At 38.5% G+C, this 19,099-nt stretch overlaps 1 protein-coding gene across 1 annotated transcript in view; it reads right to left on the bottom strand.

The window, feature by feature from the left end:
* Positions 1–8,534: 8,534 nt before the first annotated feature.
* rasa2 (RAS p21 protein activator 2) overlaps positions 8,535–19,099 on the bottom strand; it is a 38,503-nt gene continuing 27,938 nt past the window's right edge. The window contains exons 15-24 of the mRNA XM_084718070.1: positions 17,856–17,962; positions 17,658–17,741; positions 17,370–17,447; positions 17,190–17,263; positions 16,525–16,631; positions 15,549–15,631; positions 14,499–14,707; positions 12,732–12,835; positions 11,027–11,207; positions 8,535–10,007 (exon numbers count right to left, since the gene is read on the bottom strand). Coding sequence (XP_084574196.1) covers positions 9,977–10,007; positions 11,027–11,207; positions 12,732–12,835; positions 14,499–14,707; positions 15,549–15,631; positions 16,525–16,631; positions 17,190–17,263; positions 17,370–17,447; positions 17,658–17,741; positions 17,856–17,962 — 1,058 coding nt within the window. The 3' untranslated portion in view covers positions 8,535–9,976. The remainder of the gene's footprint in view (positions 10,008–11,026; positions 11,208–12,731; positions 12,836–14,498; positions 14,708–15,548; positions 15,632–16,524; positions 16,632–17,189; positions 17,264–17,369; positions 17,448–17,657; positions 17,742–17,855; positions 17,963–19,099) is intronic.

The following is a 19,099-nucleotide window of genomic DNA, read 5'->3' as shown; positions in this document are numbered from 1 at the left end:
TGAGCGTTTGTTTTCCTTCACGGATGAAGCTTTGTACTCTTTGTAATGGGAAGCCATCTCATGCTGTGCCATAAATTTGACCCTTAACACACAAATATTTTCTTGACACAGAGAATATCAAAACTGTATTCCCCCCTAATAATATAAGAGAAAACGTCATGCAGGCCCCAGTGTTGACACATATAACAACGCTGTCGGATGAGAACAAAGCTGGGGTTAAAAGACGAGCCCAACCCTCTCAAAAGTGGCGTTTCTACTCCAGGGTCTCCTCCCAGTTGGACGTGTCCAGAAAACCTCCAAAGGAAGTCGTCCAAGAGGCGTTTTGATCAGGTGAACAAACCGCTTCAGCTGGCTCCTTTCGACGTGAAGGAACAGCAGCTCAACTCTGAGCTCCATCCAGATGTCCAAGCCCCTCAACCGAGGCCGAGCCATGCCCCATGATCATAGGTGATATAGATCGACTGGTAAACTGAAAGCTTTGTCTTCTGGCTCAGCTCCTTCTCCACCACAACAGACCTCGAGGTACTTCATATCCTCTGCTTGGGGCAACAACTCACTGCCCCCAGAAATCTGTTTTTTAACTGTGCATTAAAAACAGCCTGCAAAATGAAATTAAATTTTACGTGGCAATAAAAAGTCTTGGTAGCGTACTGGTTGATGTTTCAGTCGTGTTGTGTTTGTGTTTTTGGCCAACACAGCAGCTTTATGTCACTTTTCTTCTACTAACCACTTGGCTCGCGCTACTGAAAACTGCTGTGAAAAACTCATGGATGTACTATTAATAACAATGAATCCTTGACCCCAAAATGGCACCTATTCAGTCCAATGAGAATTACTCACCTGGCTCAGATGCCAAAAAAGTTTTAAAGCTTCCATGTTTTCTCCCCACTGAATATGTGCAATTTTGTTTGTTCTGCTGGTTCTGCTCGAGTTTCCACATTGAACTGTGATGACGTCATGTTCTTAAATTGCTTTTCTCAGCTTGAGGAAAGTTTTACAAATACAAACCCTCCATGGATCAAAAGTCAAAATTGACCTTGTTTGCAGTTTGAGGTGTCCTGTCAACAGTTTTACAGACGTTTCTTTTGTAATGACGGCTTATGGGGAAAATGCTTTTTGGGCTGCAGGAGAATTTTTCACTGCAAAACCGCAAGTGGTCACTGGGAAAAACTGGACACAAGTATTGTAGAGCAGAGAGGAAGGAGACAACCCAACTCCTTCACAGATAATAATCTTGTATATATTAATGACATATTGGCCACTGAACTGGAAAAGTTCCCAGCTGACGTTTCAGAAATCTTGTCACCATACCTACCGTCACTTTTAAAGCTCACAGGTTAACATGTTATATCTTGTTTGTTTAATCTGTACAATTAAACAGGAGAGAGGAAGGTCATGTAGGAAGAAAGAGGCTCACTGTAACAACACCACCGATCGCTGCAGCAGTGTTTTCCTTCTCGTACACTCTGGGGTTGGCAGTGGAATAACACCCAGCAACGGCTTGCTGACAGGGCCGGACTTCAACCAGGAGCCTCCCTGAAGGCAAAGCAGCTTTGTTTGTGTAGCACCTTTTAAACAGAAAAGAGACGGAAAGTCAATATTGTAAGGGATAAAAATGCATTAAAACAACCAACACTGAGAACAAAATAAATTGATTCTGGATTCTGTTTCAATTTCTTTGTATATTAAGTTAAACAAAAATTTACAAAATGAGGCAAGGGTTGACCCTCTGTGCACGAGAACATATTTTCTCTGTGGATATTGGAGGTTTTCATCCATCCATCCGTCAACATATACTGTAGATGACGTCAAACAAACTGTAGGGAACCCGTTGCACTGTATGGCCTGAAGGACTACCACCATGTCCAACATCAACAGAATCTCACCATCTGTCCTGCTGCAGTGTTATCTGTCAAAACCTCTTGGTCCGTTTGAGATGCAAAGAAAGGACTTTAAAACCATCATGCTATATTTTAATGGCAATGTGAACACAGCAAGTCAAAACCAACAATCAATCGACCGATAACCAGTTTGTATTCATAGCAAAGTAAGGCAGAAAAACTCATGCTTGCAAGCTTACTTAGACACAGCAGTGATTAAATGCTAATACTAACATGCTAACATGCACACAATGAAAAAGGTATGCTGACATTTACCATCTTCACCATCTTAGTGTAATGTGTCAGCATGCTAACATTTGCTAATTTGCTCTAAACACAAAGTAATGGTGCTAATGGGGATAGATAGATAGATAGATAGATAGATAGATAGATAGATAGATAGATTGAGGATTGAGGTTTTTCATGGAGGATAGATATTTCAGTTTGGGTCAAAGTGATGGACTAACTGACCAAGGTGTCGTGCCATTGTTCAGACAGCCATTATTCTGAAACCCCAGCAGTGAAATAAATGTCCCATTGGACTGAAAACCCATTTGTCCAACAGCCTGTCATCCCGAAAAACAAACACCCATTGCTCTGAAATTACATTCTCCCTGCGGGATTTTGGTTAGTGGGCAGTTCCCCCTGACAGACAGACCAAGATCCCGTGTGTCACAGCTACGCTGCCAGCATTTCTTAAAAGTGACTTTCATTTTTTCAGTTTCTTCAAAAAGTAGTCAAGCTGTTGTATGAAGGCCAACTCTTTGGCAATGTGCAACAAATAACACTCAGCTGAGTCATGGTTGCTGTGTCTGTGTTGAAATACCTGCCTGCTTCTAGATGTAGATGAGACAAATGAGCGGTCCCTCCAACCACACGCATCTGATTTATGTTCTCACTGAGTATAGAAACATTTCAGTCGTCTACATGTATTTTCTATCCCATTTTCTTTCACCTTCCTCACAGATAGATGCGTCAAAATTAAAGGAATATGGAAGAGCTGATTAGAGTGCAGGATACAGGCTGTATGTGTAGTTTATTAGGTGTGTTTGATAGAAAACATCACAGAGCTTAATACTCTGAGGTCATTCCTCCAAAGGTAACGACAGTATAAGTCTATTTATGAGCTACCAAGAAAACCTGGCTAACGTGTGAGCAAACTTATCAGCGGCAAAAAAATTGGACCCAACTTTTGTTTGATGATTGATCGTTGTATTCACAAAAGTTTGGAAGAATCAAGCCACCACATTTTTTTTTTTTTCCCGCTGAAAGATATAATTCATAAAGTAATGAATGGATATCTGTGATCTGCACTTGAGCCAAAGCTGGCAAAAAAAAAAAACCCTGGAAAGATGTTTTCCCTCCAAATGTTACTGCCTAATAAGAGATAATCAGTTTAATACTGAGTGGATCAGAGACAAAAAGTACATTAGTACCACTGGACAGCTTTTTGGTACAATTCAAAAGGTGTAATTAATTCCCCACAAAGCTTAAACGGTTGCAAGATCATGGGCCACGGCTGGTCATTGAATTTTAATTAAACCTCTTGATTGTTGGTAACATTCCTACATACGTATTGTGTACCATGTGTATGTACTGCATGCGGAGCTTCTTGCTTTGAAGTGCAGCAGGTTTACTTTAAAACAGCTGGGCTGCTGAAGAAAAGCAAGGATGGAAAAGGTTCATTTACACATCTTTTATCCATCCATATTTTTAAAACAGGTCAGTGTTATTCAGAAAATGTTCATGTTGGGCTGTTTTCAGGGGCAAAGCGGGGATGAAAGGGCTTAATGGGATCAAAAGCATGACTAAACATGATTTATTTCATTTGTGCATGATTGAATACTCTTGTGTAGCTCTTTAAGATATGTAGTGGTTTCCAAACCTCTTTCCTTGCATGTATGCTTTGTTCTTCATACCAAATGTGAACTGTTTTAGATAAATGTGGTCTTTGATTCAATTAACTTGGATCAGCTTTACCTCGAACTCACAGAGATACTTTTTACATCCTCCTGCAGACGACATCACTGTGCAGCACACAGCTTCGTGCCTTTCATAAAGCCTCCCCTTTTACAACAAAAACATTTCCATGTGACATGCATGTCTTATATATCCAAACAATTTAACAAGAAAATATATACGGGCACAGCATTTTTATCCCATGTCTCACAATTTGATTGGCTCTGATTCTTTTCAAAAGTCAAACCGGTGCAGGACAGACGCTTTTCTAAGATCTGGCTATCATGCGTTGGCTGTGTCCTGGGGCTGCATTTGATGTCAATTAAACTGCCTTCACATGGGTCGAGTGCAGGTGAACTCGTCACATCTTTCCTACCCTACAGCCAGTGGAAAAATTGTGAGTCAAGACAAAGTCGCAAGCTGCAGATGTAATATGAAGGACACTACCACCGTGAAAAGGAAATGTAGCTACAACAAAGACTGGGAAACTACTGTGGTCGATTGTGTGCTACTGATTCATCCAGAAGACAAAACACAGAGATGATATGCGTTAATGGGCAGAATAGAAATGTTTCTTTTTTTTTTAATAAAAACTTTAGACCAGTGTTTCCCAATCCTGGTCCTCAGGGCCCACTGTCCTGCATGTTTTAGATGATCAGCTCATCATCAAGCCTCTGCAGAAGCCTGATAACAACCTGATCATTTGAATCAGGTGTGTTGGAGCAGAGAAACATCTAAAACATGCAGGACAGTGGGCCCTGAGGACCAGGATTGGGAAACACTGCTTTAGACCATTGGTTCCCAACCTGGGGTCTGGGCCCCCTCTCAGGGGGATGACAAAAATTACAGGGGGTCTGCAAGGCTTTGTCTGCTCTGAGGATTAGATTTCCACATCAACTAAAATCACACTTTCAGTACAAAGACAAGATATTTAATGTTCAGATGGATTAACTTTATTGACGTCAGTCCATCTTAGACGAGCTCAGGCTGAGAGAAGTCTGTGATGTTTCTGGATGTTGTTGATATGTGGCTTTGACTTTGTCTTAACTTGAATTTGTAGATGCAGTGACAACCTGTTTACTGACAACAGTTTTTTTAAGTGTTCTAGAGCCCATGTTGTATCCTTCATATAATTCTGTGGGTCATTATGGATTTTAGATGGTGAAATCCATATATTTCTCACAGTTTTATGTTGAGAAACTGTTTTTAAACTGTCAGACTATTTACCCAGTGTCACCTGTTACCAATTCACCCGTTTACCCATTGAATGTTTCAAACAGGTGTTTTTGGACATTACACAACTTTCCCAGTCCTTTGTTGCTCCTGTCCCAACTTTTTTTTTCTGTTTTAGACCTCTCAGCATCGGTAACGTGTCCCACATTGTCCCACGCAAAACATAAATGGGCGAGGCACTCCTCCCACATTTGTTTTTTTGGGGTCTGGTTCTTCACCCTCACATGAAATGTAAAACATTTGGTTTTTCAGTGTGAGCACAGACACTACACAAATATGAGAAGCACTGGCAAAGTGTTTATTGTAAATTGTTTCAAATGGACACAAAAAAGACCATGTATGGAAAATAAAATATTTAATGTGTATAAAAAAAGAACAGACATTTTACTTGAGCAGTATGGAGACATTCAGAAGAAGTGAGTTAACCCTCTGCTGCCTGCAACTACTGACTGTGCACCGGACAAGAAGAAGCTTCCAGATCTCAGAAAAACATCCTATGATTGTTTGTTGTACTCGTGCTCTGTCCTATGAGTCTTACAGAACAGATGTACGCTGATCGGCAGGACAAAATGATTGTTTTGCAATTTTATGCCTATATTTGAAAATAAATGTCTATATTGTTGACATGCTTTGAAAGTAAACTCAGGCTGACAGACCTTAAAATCATGTTTTACTTTTCCTGGATTTTCTCATTTCTGTAATCAATATGAAGTGCTCAGAAACACACATCAGATGTGCGAGTAGGGTACTACTTTCACTGACGTTATTCATATGATAATTCAAAGCAAATACGTTCATGTCCCTTTCAGTTTTGTGGTATGAAACTGGCCACAAACCAACGTGTCAAAGTAAAAACCGTTGCCCTGATGCACGTCAACTATAACCATGCCTCTCTAAATGCATCCCATTCTGGTTTTTTATTTAAGCACAATGTGCAGACATGGAAAAACAAACGTAGAACATTCCCTTATTAGAAGCAGATAAAAAAGCACAATTCAGTGATCAAGTGAATGTAAATAAAAACCCAAAAGATGATCACCTTCATATGAAAATGAGCTCACTACCAGAGGACATCAACCGCTAGTTTACTGGCCCTTATTAAAACTAGCAATGGAGTTGACATGCAAGCTTATACAGTATACAAAACAATAACTTTATGCTGTGGTTAGTTAAGATTCAGATCCACATATTGTTGCTGAAATTTGGTCCAGAGGTTTTTTTTTTGTTTTTTTTTTAACCTAGTCCAACTGAAAACTTTTCACAAGCATAGGCAGAGTTCATCCAACGATCAATTTCTTAAAATCAACCATTTTACGGTTGTGTTTTGGCTCCGATTAGGCAGTTCATTCACTTACAGCCTGCATGTGAACAGTGCCAGCTGCAGCTCACAGGACATGACACACAATATTCACTTCAGTAACACTGCGTTAAGCTATCAACAAGTGGAGGTTTGGCAGCGGCTACAACCACACACAGTCAGTAAAGAGAACACTCCAGGGACAAAAACAAAAGCGGACAGCCTCAAAGAAGCGCTGCGGACAAAGAACAAGGTACCGTACCAGTATAGCAACACATTAAATCAGTGTTTAAAAAACAAAAAAAAAAGTTACAAAAACATTTTCCTAGAAAAATATATTGTTAAATACACAAGACATGCATGTTAGAAATATATGGGGGACCAAAGACAAAACTTCTGAAAACAACCACAAGCAAAGAAAAATACACGGTTAACCCTGTATTATCAGCATTAAATGTTCAACTTTTGTTGTTAAAATAAATTCAAGTTTCTTTTGTATCTTTTCAACACTTCATTGTTCAAATGGGCAAATGATGGAAAACAAAAAGGACAAAACCAGGACTGAATCAAGAGTTTGACTGTTCATCGGTTTTCTCCAGCGCAAAAATGATTTGTTGATTAATTGATAGGTCAGCTGACAGGAAAGTAATCGGTAAAAATGTTTAAAAATTTGCTGGTTAAGAGATGAAACTTTTCAGGATTTGGCTGCTTGTATCAGTTTCATATAATAAAACTGAAGATTTCTGTTTAACCAACAGGGAAAATCCTAAGCAATTTTAAGAAACGATGTTGGGCTCTGACGACTTATGATAAGCATTTATACTCAAGTTTAACAGCTTATACACTTTTTATTACTGTACTTATTACTGTAATCAGAGCTGCAATGATAAGTCTATTAATTGATTAGCTGACACCCTTAAAATTTATCGCCAGATATTTTGATAACTGATTGTCTTGAGTCTTTTTTTAACGAAAAAGTCAAAATTCTCTAATTCCAGCTTCTTAAATGTGATCATTTTCTAGTTTCGTTCCTCCTCTATGATCGCAAACTGAATATCTTTAGGATGTGGCCAAAACACCTTGGGCTTTAGGAAACAGTGATCAACATTTTTTAATCATTTTTGACACCTGAACAACTAATTGATTAATGGTGAAAATGAACTACCTATAAACACCTCAATTCCAAAAAAGTTAGGATGCTGTATAAAACGTAAATAAAAACAGAATACAATGATTTGCAAATCCTATATTCAACTGAATACAGTATAAAGACAAGGTATTTAATGTTAAAACTGATATTGTTTTCTATATCTCTAAATATACACTCAATATAATTTTATTTTTAGAGGTGAAATTCTTTCTCATTCTTGCTTGATATACGACCTCTGGTGCTCAACAGTCCTCTGTTGTCATATTTTGTGCTTCATAATGCACAAAACATTTTCAACGGGAGACAGGTCTGGACAACAGGCAGGACATTCAGTACCTTTTACTACAAAGCCACACTACTGGGACACGTGCAGAATGTGACTTTAATACGCAGGGACGTCTGTAAAAAGACATCATCTGGATGGCAGCATATGTTGCTCCAACACCTGTATGTACCTTTCAGCATTATAATGGGGCCTTTGCAGACAGTTACCCATGATGCCATGGGCACTAACACACCCCCATACTATATCCTTTTTAGCCCAGAGGACACAATGTCCATGATTTCCAAAAAGAATCTGAGATGTGGACACATCCACTTTGCATCAGTTCACCTCTGATGAGTTACTGGATGTTGTTGATATACGTCTTTTCTTTTACATGGTAGAATCTTAACTTGCATTTATAGATGCAAATGCTCCGTCTCAACTTTTTTGGAATGTGTTGTAGGCATCAAATTCAGAATAAATGTATACTTACAAAAAAAAACACACACACACAATAAAGTTATCTTTAAGACTAAATATCTTGTGTTTGTACTACACTCAGTTGAATTAAAGTAAAAAAAGGATACTTTCACAGTTTAGAAAGCTTTTTTGGAACTGGGTTGTCATCGACTGTGGAAATATTAATTAGTTGCAGCTGTTGATAACATGCAGACTTACTTCTGCAAGATATGATTATTACAATAAAAATGTATCAGGATATGAGTCACATCACATGATGTATTATCATCATCAATGTATCTTTTTTCTGAACTTCTTTACTCCACAGACTTTTTGTGAGTGTTCTGGCAGTGGTGTGCTGTGACTAACAGCTGTGGAAAAGTTTAACATTCAAACTTTAAGCCACAGAGCGCCACATTTGAAACAAATTCTCTAAAACCTCTTAAGTACAACAGCTGGAGCTGCGGAGTGCTGCTGGTTTGAAAAGCAAAGCAAAAAAACAAAAGAGGACATAATATGTTTGTAGCTGGCCATAATTGTCTGGACCAATTTGGTGATGATGGGGGTAATTTGTTTGTTATTCTAAATCGATTCCTCTCCACATAAGCCACTATAGATATGTTGCAATGCTCTCAACATGACAGCACAGATCTGATGTACACCGTACCAATACGATTCACAATCACAGGGAAATAACAACTCTACACCACAATCATGTGCTATCAGGATTCAAAACTGAACGCATGCAGTCTGCTTGCCTTAAGTCACTAAAAAGTAAAGGATATGTTAGCAAAAACATGAACAGAAACCAAATATATATATAATTTGTCTCCATTTTTAAAACATTTGTATTCAAAATACATTAATTATTTTTTTTTTTCAAGTCAAACCTATGAAATTGTCTTTGGTCGAGAAAAATATCTTAAAATCTACAGGCTATAAATGTTATTGTACAGGAATGAAACATAAATGTACTCGAGATCATGTAACTGATCAAAATGGGGAGAGCTGATACCAAGTATCTAATCATTTCATTTGGACTGCTCCAAATATTTAAAGTGCTTCTGCATTATTCCCTCAGCATTTAATGTGAAAGAAACATCCATCAAAGTAAGGCAGGTCGGTTTCATCTACTCAACTGTCCTCTGAAAACACACACGCACATTTGTTCAGAAGAGGAAGGACACTAAGAGAGCAGAGAGAGATAAAAGGGGCACAGATGAGAGCCGATCCTCCAGAAAGACGATGATGATCAATCGACTCCAAAGACAGATGTCAGCACAAAACCTTAAAAGCTGGGAGAGCATCGTCACAGCTGTTGATATAAAACCGGGTGAATAAAAAAAATTAGCAGCCTATTCACACACCATCTAATGATGCCTTTTCCTCACAGCTGGAGACGTCAAAGAGGACATAAATTAAGACGAGGAAAAGAGGAGGGGAGGAGATGAGGCAACATACTGCCAAAGAAAACGACAACGCCCAAGGGTTTGTTCGTTCTGAGGACCAAGAGAGAGAGAGATCGTTCTGGTTCCTGTTCTTAGGCTGTCACTGCTGTAGTGGACTCGTGATGTCTGGAGGTCAGGGTGTATCGTTCGTTCTTCTCCTGGACACACAGAGAGTGATCTCGCTGGGACAACTCCCGGGGCTCCTTTTACGACCGTGTTTAGGTTCTCTGTGGTGCACTGACACCTGCTGGTGTGGCTGTTTCAGACCACATCTACACATCCTGGTTAAGAGGTTTTCCCTACAATGGGGTTGTCCCTGAAACAGAAAGGATAAGAAAGATAAGTGCCTTATTTTTATGAGGGTAGGAGCAGTAATACTGTATGTATATATACTAAAGTATAAAAGTAAAAAGTAACATGGAGGAACAGTTAGAGGTTGTGTTCACCAATGATGAGAAATCTTTAGACAAATAATCACAAACTCACTACGGGGACATCATATATTTCAAATTACAAAAATCCACAAATGGACAGAGCAAACAGACTATTTACATATTAAAGAGGGAAAGAGAACATGAGAGAAGCTGCCTGCCTCACACACGACACCTGACTGCCTGGGAGGGAGTACTGCTGGCAGTAGAGCTGTGGACTGCATTAGTCTCAATTACAATGTAATACATTTAAATATAATGCTTGCCTTTTCCCTGATGGTGTGAATAAGTCCCTAAATCTAAAGAGGAAATCACCAAGTCAGCATCACTGAGCATGAAAAGTTCTGTGATTTTATAAACTAAGTGAAAAAAGAGGAATTTATGTTTGTGGAGGATGAAGGACAAGCAAATAGCTAAGACCATGTTTATCAGCCAGCAGCAGCGCTTTGCATTGTCAGCTGACTTCCAATGTCTGCACGGCAAAAACACACCGCACGCTTAAGTTAATCAATCAGTCTGCGCACACACAGCGTTCCATGACGTGGACCTCTGTGGCCGGCACGCAATCTGCAGCAATAGTTTCGGTGTCTGTTCTATTTTTTCTGTGTTCTGCAAGCATCAGTGCTGTGTGAAATTCTATTTTTTTTTTTTAATTGGGTACTTATTCCACATATTTGTCAGTTGTGTCTACAGAGAGAGCAGCAGACAGGCAGAGGGAAGGAATGTTTGCTCTTTATCCAGGAGTTTTAAATTCATGTGGTTATTATAAAGTTCAGCTCTGGGTGTGATTAGAAAACAGCAGAGGAGCTGAATCATCAGGCTGTTGCTCGCTCCAGAACTGACATATCGCAGTGCTTTGTGGCGTTTCAGCGGGCGGCGTGTTTCTGCAGCAGTCCAGACTTACAGGCTCCCGTACTGCGCCATGGTGTCACTCCTGATGTTGTGCTGCCTCTGAAGTTCCTCCATGATGTTTCGGAGCTGCTTGAGCGTCTGAAAGGTCTCTTTGGGTTCCTGAATGGTGAACTTGGAGTACTCCTCCTGTTCCCGCTGAGGGCCTTGGTACACTGCCATACTGGCACATGCATCTACACAGAGGAAACAACACATCATTATTCAGGGCAGCTTCAGGGACGGGGTATAATGGAGCAGAACTTTTTTTTTGTGAGACGTGCTGTCCGACCACAATGAAAACCAGGAACGTCTCTCTGGGAAGGCTTCAGTGTTGCATGCAGTTGTTCACATTAAAAGTAGCACTAAACATTGTTTAAGTATTAAAAACCAGCTGTGAGAAAGAAGTTCAAACTGGAGATGAAACTGTATTTAAATTTCATATTCATTCAATTTTACTGTGGTTTATCATGGAACTGGTAATCGTTTCATCCCTAATCAGACCCTGGAATCTTCCTCAAGTGGATGTGATTGTCAACTTGTCAGTTCCCAAAAGTTACAGAGGTGGTCAGACACAGACACCCTACCACCGTCAGAAACTTCTGGGTTGATGGGGTGTCCGAAACTATTCCCCCATCCAACAAGCCCTTCTGATGGAGTATATAGGCCAGTATCAGGATGGTGACACACTGATGTTGCTTCAGTCCCTTTTGTTCTCTGTTGTCCTCAAGCAGCTGATTCAGTTGTATTTTGATATAAGATGTGAACAGCCTTGTTTTAACTAAACTGCAGACATATTTTGAGTCCAACAACACTCTTGAGTGCTCATGTGTTGACATTTGCTTTGATTGGTTGAATGTGTTAAAATGAAAACTTTTGACAGATTTTGCAATACTGGGAACAATTTTTGTATATGTGTATTTTTATTGTCTGTAGCAAATAAACATGTTTTTTTTTTTTCACATCTGGAGAACAACATTTGTAGTCCAGGGCTTCTCTGCAGCACGGTGGTACTTCATTACAATGTCAGTTTGTCACACATTTTCCTTAATCAAAAAATTGCACCCTCTGTGATTTGGATATTGCACTTGGCCATATTGTGATTTTGATAATATTTATTATTTGTTCAGTCTCAATAGCTGCACTGACAGAACAGCTTAAGGGGATCAAATAAAACTTTAGTGCTCAGTTGGATTGTGGTCATAAATATTTTTGTGTTTGCTGCTGTACTACTCCAACTATGAATAAAAAATGACTACCAGTCCTAAACTATTTACCTGATTGTCCATACAGTAATTGTACTATGTTGGTCTATTTTGTACATGACATCTATTACATATTTGTTCTGGGAGAAGAAACCCTCCTCTTCCTGAGTTTTCTTTAACAGGAGTTATTCCTTAACAGAATATTCTGTACAGATTGCAAACCCTCTTGAGGCAAATATGCGATCTGTGATACTGGGTCGTGAACACCCTTAAATGAGCTTCAAACTGAAAGCAAGCACTTTTACCTCACAGTCATTCCATCATGCTGGAGTGGAGCCAGACCAATGAAAAACATATCCCAACAGATTTGTTAACACATATGCATACATACTGTAAATCATTGTTAAAGGTCACAATCTCTAACTATGTAATGCTCCAAGGATCCAATAAAGTTCTAGTGTAATCAACTCCTCGTTCTAATAAGCACAAATCATCATTTCCTGACCAAACACTGACCCTCCATGTTTTGGAGCTTGGTATCGTTAGAGGACAGTAGGGAGAAAATTCTCTCCGTTTCCCGGTCACAGTCGATGTCCAGCTGCAGGTTGGCCAGCACAGTGCTGCAACAGGACAGAACAGAAGGAGAAGAATATTCTGTTACTGTATAACATGTGAACAGTGAACAACTTTGTTTTTTGTCACACTGAAGTTGTGAAGCCTGTGGAAAGAACAGCAAGTAGACAGAATATACAGCAGAAATGTGGGTTAGGTTTCCATTCAGATTTGGCATTAAAATGAATATCAAACAGCAGTGAAACAGTTACACTACATTAGTCCATGGCAAAAATACTTAATGCTGTGTTCAACTAAAATAAATTAACTTTCTAAGAGGCATTTGTTAACATTTTTGCACCCGAGGTTCTTGAATTTACTGCTTCAAAAAAAAGGTCAAATGCTGGTTTCTACAGTAATGAGGCATCTTTTAACAATTTTAATCTTCAATAAAACTGTATTCACACAATTATCAAATAAAGTTTGGTTTTAGTTCCTACAAAGCTTCCTGGACAAGATCCTGCAGTGGAAAAGCTGTTTCAAAAGTAAAAGGATATTTGAAGTGGGACTGTATGTGGTACTTGATATTCAGTGTATTTCCTACAATAATGTGGGTCTACATACCCCCAGTTTGGAGAAGCAGAGATGAGTACCAGCACAGAAGCTAAGCAATATACTGCTGTGGATGGAATCGACAACGAAACTTACTTCAGCCACGTAAAAAAGATCCACCTCAAAAAAACATTACTAATAATATCATTTTAAATGTACACTATAGTTAAACCTTGCCATCAGACAGCCTTTTCTGATGGGAAACCACCATTATGAAGGTCAAATATTACGCTCTCCAAACCAACCAAACTCCATGGGTGGACGCAGTAATTTTACCTCGCAGAACATGTGAGTTGCTTGTCTACCACTACCTCGATTAGTTAGTTTAGTTGTTACTGTTAGACTTGTGTTTTAAAAGGACAGTTTGAATTCACCAAAGTCACACAGTAACACGAACAAAGTAACAGATTGAAGCAACAACAGATCAGCAACTCCCCTGTTCTGCAAGGTAAAATTACTGATTTTGCCTATGGAGTTTGGTTGGTTTGGAGAGGGCAATATTTGGCTAATGTAACAGTGGTTTCCCACAGAAAAGGCTGTCTGACAGCAAAGTAAAGTAGCGAAAATCACTTCTCAAGATAGCGTACATGTAAACTTATACAGCCGTTCATTGCTTGGCTTCCATACTTCTGCTGGGGACATGCTGACCGCCATTTACAGTAGAACATACATGATCAATAAATACCTTGAACCCCACTTCAAATAATCCAAACTATCCATTTAAAAAGAAATCGTTTCAATACTATGCATGTTGCTCTCAGTTTACACATGTCTGTAGACACATGAAAAACTGATCAGTTTATGGCAACAGACAAGGAGCGGTTTGTGGCTGCTGTAAAAAATCCACATAATGATCCAGCTGGTGAAATTTTGTATTTTGCCATTTTAGGGAGTTTATATCCCTCTCTACTCAACATTCCTGCTTTGATGACTCACAGCTCGAGTCTTAAAGTAAGCATCTACATGATTGGTCAAATTTACCACAAGCGGCGGAGTTTCAAACCAGCACTGAGCAATTTTATTAAGTGTTTATTATGATCTGTAACACATGTCCCACAAAACAACCCTTTATAGACATTTCGTGTTTTGTTGGTGGTGGTGATGTGGGCAAAGACTCACGCTGTGCAGGGCTTACAGCCCGCCGCGGTGTTACTCTGGCTTTTGCAACACTGCCAGGCTCCACTGGTGTAGTTTGATGGATGGAAGGTGGCCAGGCGTCCCTCGTTGCAGCGACTGACCTGGCCCAGGACCTCCAACCACTCACTGGCCTCCACACAGTTTCCTGCTTGTACATACAGAGGCTTCTCAGAGTGAACCACCTGAAACATCTGACACAGAAAACAAAGCAGTTTAAGAATAAAAGTGTTACCAATCATCAGTTTTTTCAGGAGTACCAGCAGGATTTTAGGATGCTAGGTTTAGGTTGCTAGTTATATGCATCTATTTATTTCTTTAGCATTGTTATTATCAATACTAGTTTATTTCTTCAATAAAAAAATGTCCTATTTTCAGGTCAGTCTATATAATGACTAAACTGTGTGTGATATTCATGTTTTTGTATTAAAGCAGCAGGATTTTTGACCACAGCAAACAGAAAACTGAACACCGACACACCCAGAAGATGAAGAGGGAGAGTCCAGACACTAAATGAGTCAAAAAAAATCCTGTACCACAGAAGTTTTTGGTAATATTATGGTTCATGATCATCCAAAGTTTTTATATCAAGTCGGCACATTTGTCCATAAAGCGTCAAGCTGCTATAAGTGTGCATTCTGCCACTTAAAACAGTGGGTGTACTTTAAAAAGTGAGCGTCAGATGTCTTCAGTGCATTCTTAAATCAAAATTAACTCACATTTGTTTTTACATGGGAGGACTTCATAAAGTATCATAGACAGAAGCAGCTTTTTTGCTGCGTGCATCCCTCTCTTGCACACTCAACAGCGCACACAGCGTGGTGTTAATTATTAAAAATGCATATACGGAAATTATTATATAATGTACAAATAAACACACATTAACAGATTTTTACTATTATTGTTTATTTCAGGACCATCATGTTTTAGAGCTCCCCTCAAAGCTCATATGCTTTTTTTTTGGCTATAATTTGTCATTACAAAGGGGCCATATTTTGGAAGTGATGTTTGGGTGTCTGAGAAGAACTGGCTTACATTTTTGCGGTTAAAGGCACTTTCATCCAGTTTCTCCACCGCCTGGATATTTTTGACACTGATGATGCAGAGGGCCTCTTTCCCTGGAAAGCAGAAGTCATTTTATATGTCAGGAGTAATACACAGTGACACTCAGTAATATTAACAACATATGTTTAGGCGGACGACCTCTAACTAAGTGACATATGATGGAGAAGTCAATATGTGGTGGGTCAGGCCATCATGCAGCACTCAAACAGCAACATTTGATGGTGACAAACTGTGAAATCTAAGAGGTTTTTGATCACAAAAAATGAAATCTTTTGTTTAGAGTTTGAGTTTGTCATAAGTTTTCAGACAGTGTCAGAAATGACAGAAGTTCAGCCTGACACATCTTGAAGTTACAGGTTATAGCCGGATGAAGACAGTTACCCTAATTTATTATTGCATGGTCCCTTTGTAATAAATCATACCTCATAATTAACATTCTTGACCATTTCCTTAAAGCCCCAGACTATAGGGCTTTAAAACGTCCTCAAAACTCTGATAATGACTGAAAATTATTAATCAATTAAGACAAGACACTTAACACACACTTAACCGCTCAGGACCTCACTTTAATTTATGTCTTTGAAGGAATCAGTCAATAAATCTAGCAAGTCTCATGTACAGGGAGTGAAAAAATTGATGCTCTGCCATTTAATCACAAGTGGTAACTATCTATAAGAATTAGTTAACATTTAATTTAATTTTCATGTACTACATTAACATTAATTAATTGTTGCCATCTTAACTCTCATAAATCCAACCAAAAATTTGCCACCTCCACCATATGTTGGATTGGAAAAAAAAATCTTTACTTTGGCACCATCTGGTGTTTGAGAATGATAGAGCACTAGAAAGCATGCTATGACGCCATCTCCTGTTAGTTTTATACTACAAGTTATGGGTGAAAATACATTTTGCTGGAGGAAAGGATGACAGAAATTGGTCTCACCTTTATGTTTGTGGTAGGAGAGCTCCCTGTTGGTCACTCTGAGCCATCTCTTTTTAAAGTTTCTCTTGCCGAGGCGTTTTCTCCCCTGGGCTCGTTTCTGTACCTCCCTAAAACGGACACACAGAAAACTGAAGTTCAAAAGCTCAAACCCACATATTTTACTGGAGATCTGCAAATAACTAAAGAGATAAAACACTGAAATAAGGCTCCAGTTACTCTGAAATAAATCTTATCTAAATTTCAGGCAAATAAAGTTTGTTATAAATTCATGATTTTATGTCTGATACAAAATGTAACTTTACTCTTTCATATTGGAACTCAGTGTCTAATTCGCACTATGGGAAACATGAGATCCAGCATTATTCTTATTATCACTACAAGCTCACTTCTTTGTTTTCATCTGTTCTGCATGGGGCTACAGTGAAGTCTTACTTGATTAGACTTGAAGCCTTCCACTGACCAAACATTGTAAGGATTTTATTTTAAGGCAGTTGAACTTTCATTAGCCTTTGTTATCTATGTCACCAACCATTAACTCATTGACGCAATACGTAGATCTACTGTAAATAAAGATATGAGTATTTTTCTGCACAGAACACTTAAACTTCATGTGAACGAGTGGTAAAAGAAGCAGCAGGATGACCTGCTTCATAATTAACACCCACCCCTCCTTGAGAACCACAGCGTCCTCCAGCCCACTGGACTCTTTGCTGACATTGGAGGAGATCTCATCAAGAAACTGGAAAACAGAATTGATGATGATATCAGCAGCAATCATTTGAAATGATAAATAAATACATAAGCGTTAACATTCTATGGACATTTGAGTATATAGAAAAAAATACCTTTTTAACTTTTTCAATGCACTTGTCTTCTTGGAATGATTTGAAGAAGTCATACATGTAGGTTTCTTTGAAACTAGACTGCAAAAAAAAATTAAAAAAAGACTTAAATCAACATGTTTGTTATGTTTGATGGCAGTTACACAACACATACAGTGGACTATACTGAACATTTCAGCACAGACTATGGTTTCATCAGTCTCACAACTGCCTTTATCGGCAAGTCATGACTCGACATAATGAATGGTGCAGCCATCTACTCTTCTTAATCATCTTTACTGTTAATCTTACCAGTTTTTTTGACAAACTACCCCAGCTGCCCAGAGTCTGGATCGTCTTTGAGATCAGTGTGAGTGTGCGTGAGATCTCGGGATCCTAGAAGTAAAGAAAACATACAATGACAACAACGTACTGCACAGGCTACATGTGAATTTGCTTTTCAGTATATTTTTTAAATTGTGAGTTGTGGTGCCAGGGTCACACACTTACAGGATGGTGGGAACGCAGCTGGAAGGAGTGCGGGGAAAGAACAGCGACGGCGAAGAACCGCAGGAACACAAAGCTGCTAACAGCTGAGTACTGAACATGTGGGTCAGCTGTAGAGAAAGAGAACATGCTAACAACTCATTCTGGCTTTCAAAAGAGCTCATTCAAAACAATAAGCAAGTCTTACAAAGCAGCATGTACAAACTGTGGGGACCCCTATGAAGAAATGTATTTGATCATGGTGTTTAGTTTATACTGTGCATGGAAATGGGGAACTTATGAGTTACAGCCAGTTCACTGAAACATATGATATGATGTCTTCTCTACAACTAACTAATTATTTTCATAGTCAATTAATTGGTCAATTATTTTCTTGGTTAATTAATTAATAGTTGTTTGTTTCATGAAAAATGTCAATCAGTCTTAGCTAAAGTTCATTGTCAGCGAAGAGGAAAGAACCCAGAAAATGTTCACATTTAAGAAGCTGGAATCAGAAGAGTTTTACTTTTTATTCTTCAAAAATGACTCAAACCGATTAATTGATTAACAAAATAGTTAGCAATTACTTTAATAATTGATTAATCCTCGCAGCTCTAGTTAAAAGGTATAAGATACATAGAATTATTTAGGAATTCTGTTTAACCTCTAGATATTTATGACTTATTCCATACAGCATATACATCACATACGTCATATTGTTTCTGCATTTTGGAGGGAGAATCAAAGGATGCGTAACGCACTGAAGCTTAGCTTCCAGGCAGATGTTTTTCCTTGTAGTTATATAATTTATTTGGTTATTCTTTATGGTTTTAAAACAGCTGGTATGTATTCCTTGAATATGAATCATTTCAGAATGTTTATTGTCATGTTATCCTGGAAGGATAAATTGCAAAAAGAAATGATGATCTTAGAAAAACAGAGAAAGATGGGATGGTTTATTCAAGTTGAAGGATGGTAAGAAACTCAAAGAACATCATGGATAAATTCAATATATCTGTTTTCTTCTTCTTTTTCATATAGTAATGGAATTATATTTACTTAATTCATTTTATTTATCATTTACTCAGGTTGTTAGTCATGTTGATAAGTATCAATTGTGATGACATATGTTATTTGTTATTAGGATAGATAGGTTTGATTTTATATTTTGGTTCGTTTTAGTCTGGTTGTGATGTTGCATCTCTTCTATTTATTGTTTTGTTTGTCATCTGGCAAGTTCTTTTTTTTGGGGGGGGGGGGCATTTTAT

The sequence above is a fragment of the Lutjanus erythropterus genome, chromosome 4 (assembly GCF_056507025.1).
Source record: "Lutjanus erythropterus isolate fLutEry1 chromosome 4, fLutEry1.hap2, whole genome shotgun sequence".
Classification (NCBI taxonomy): Eukaryota; Metazoa; Chordata; class Actinopteri; order Lutjaniformes; family Lutjanidae; genus Lutjanus; species Lutjanus erythropterus.
This window is presented reverse-complemented; position numbering and strand designations above follow the sequence as displayed.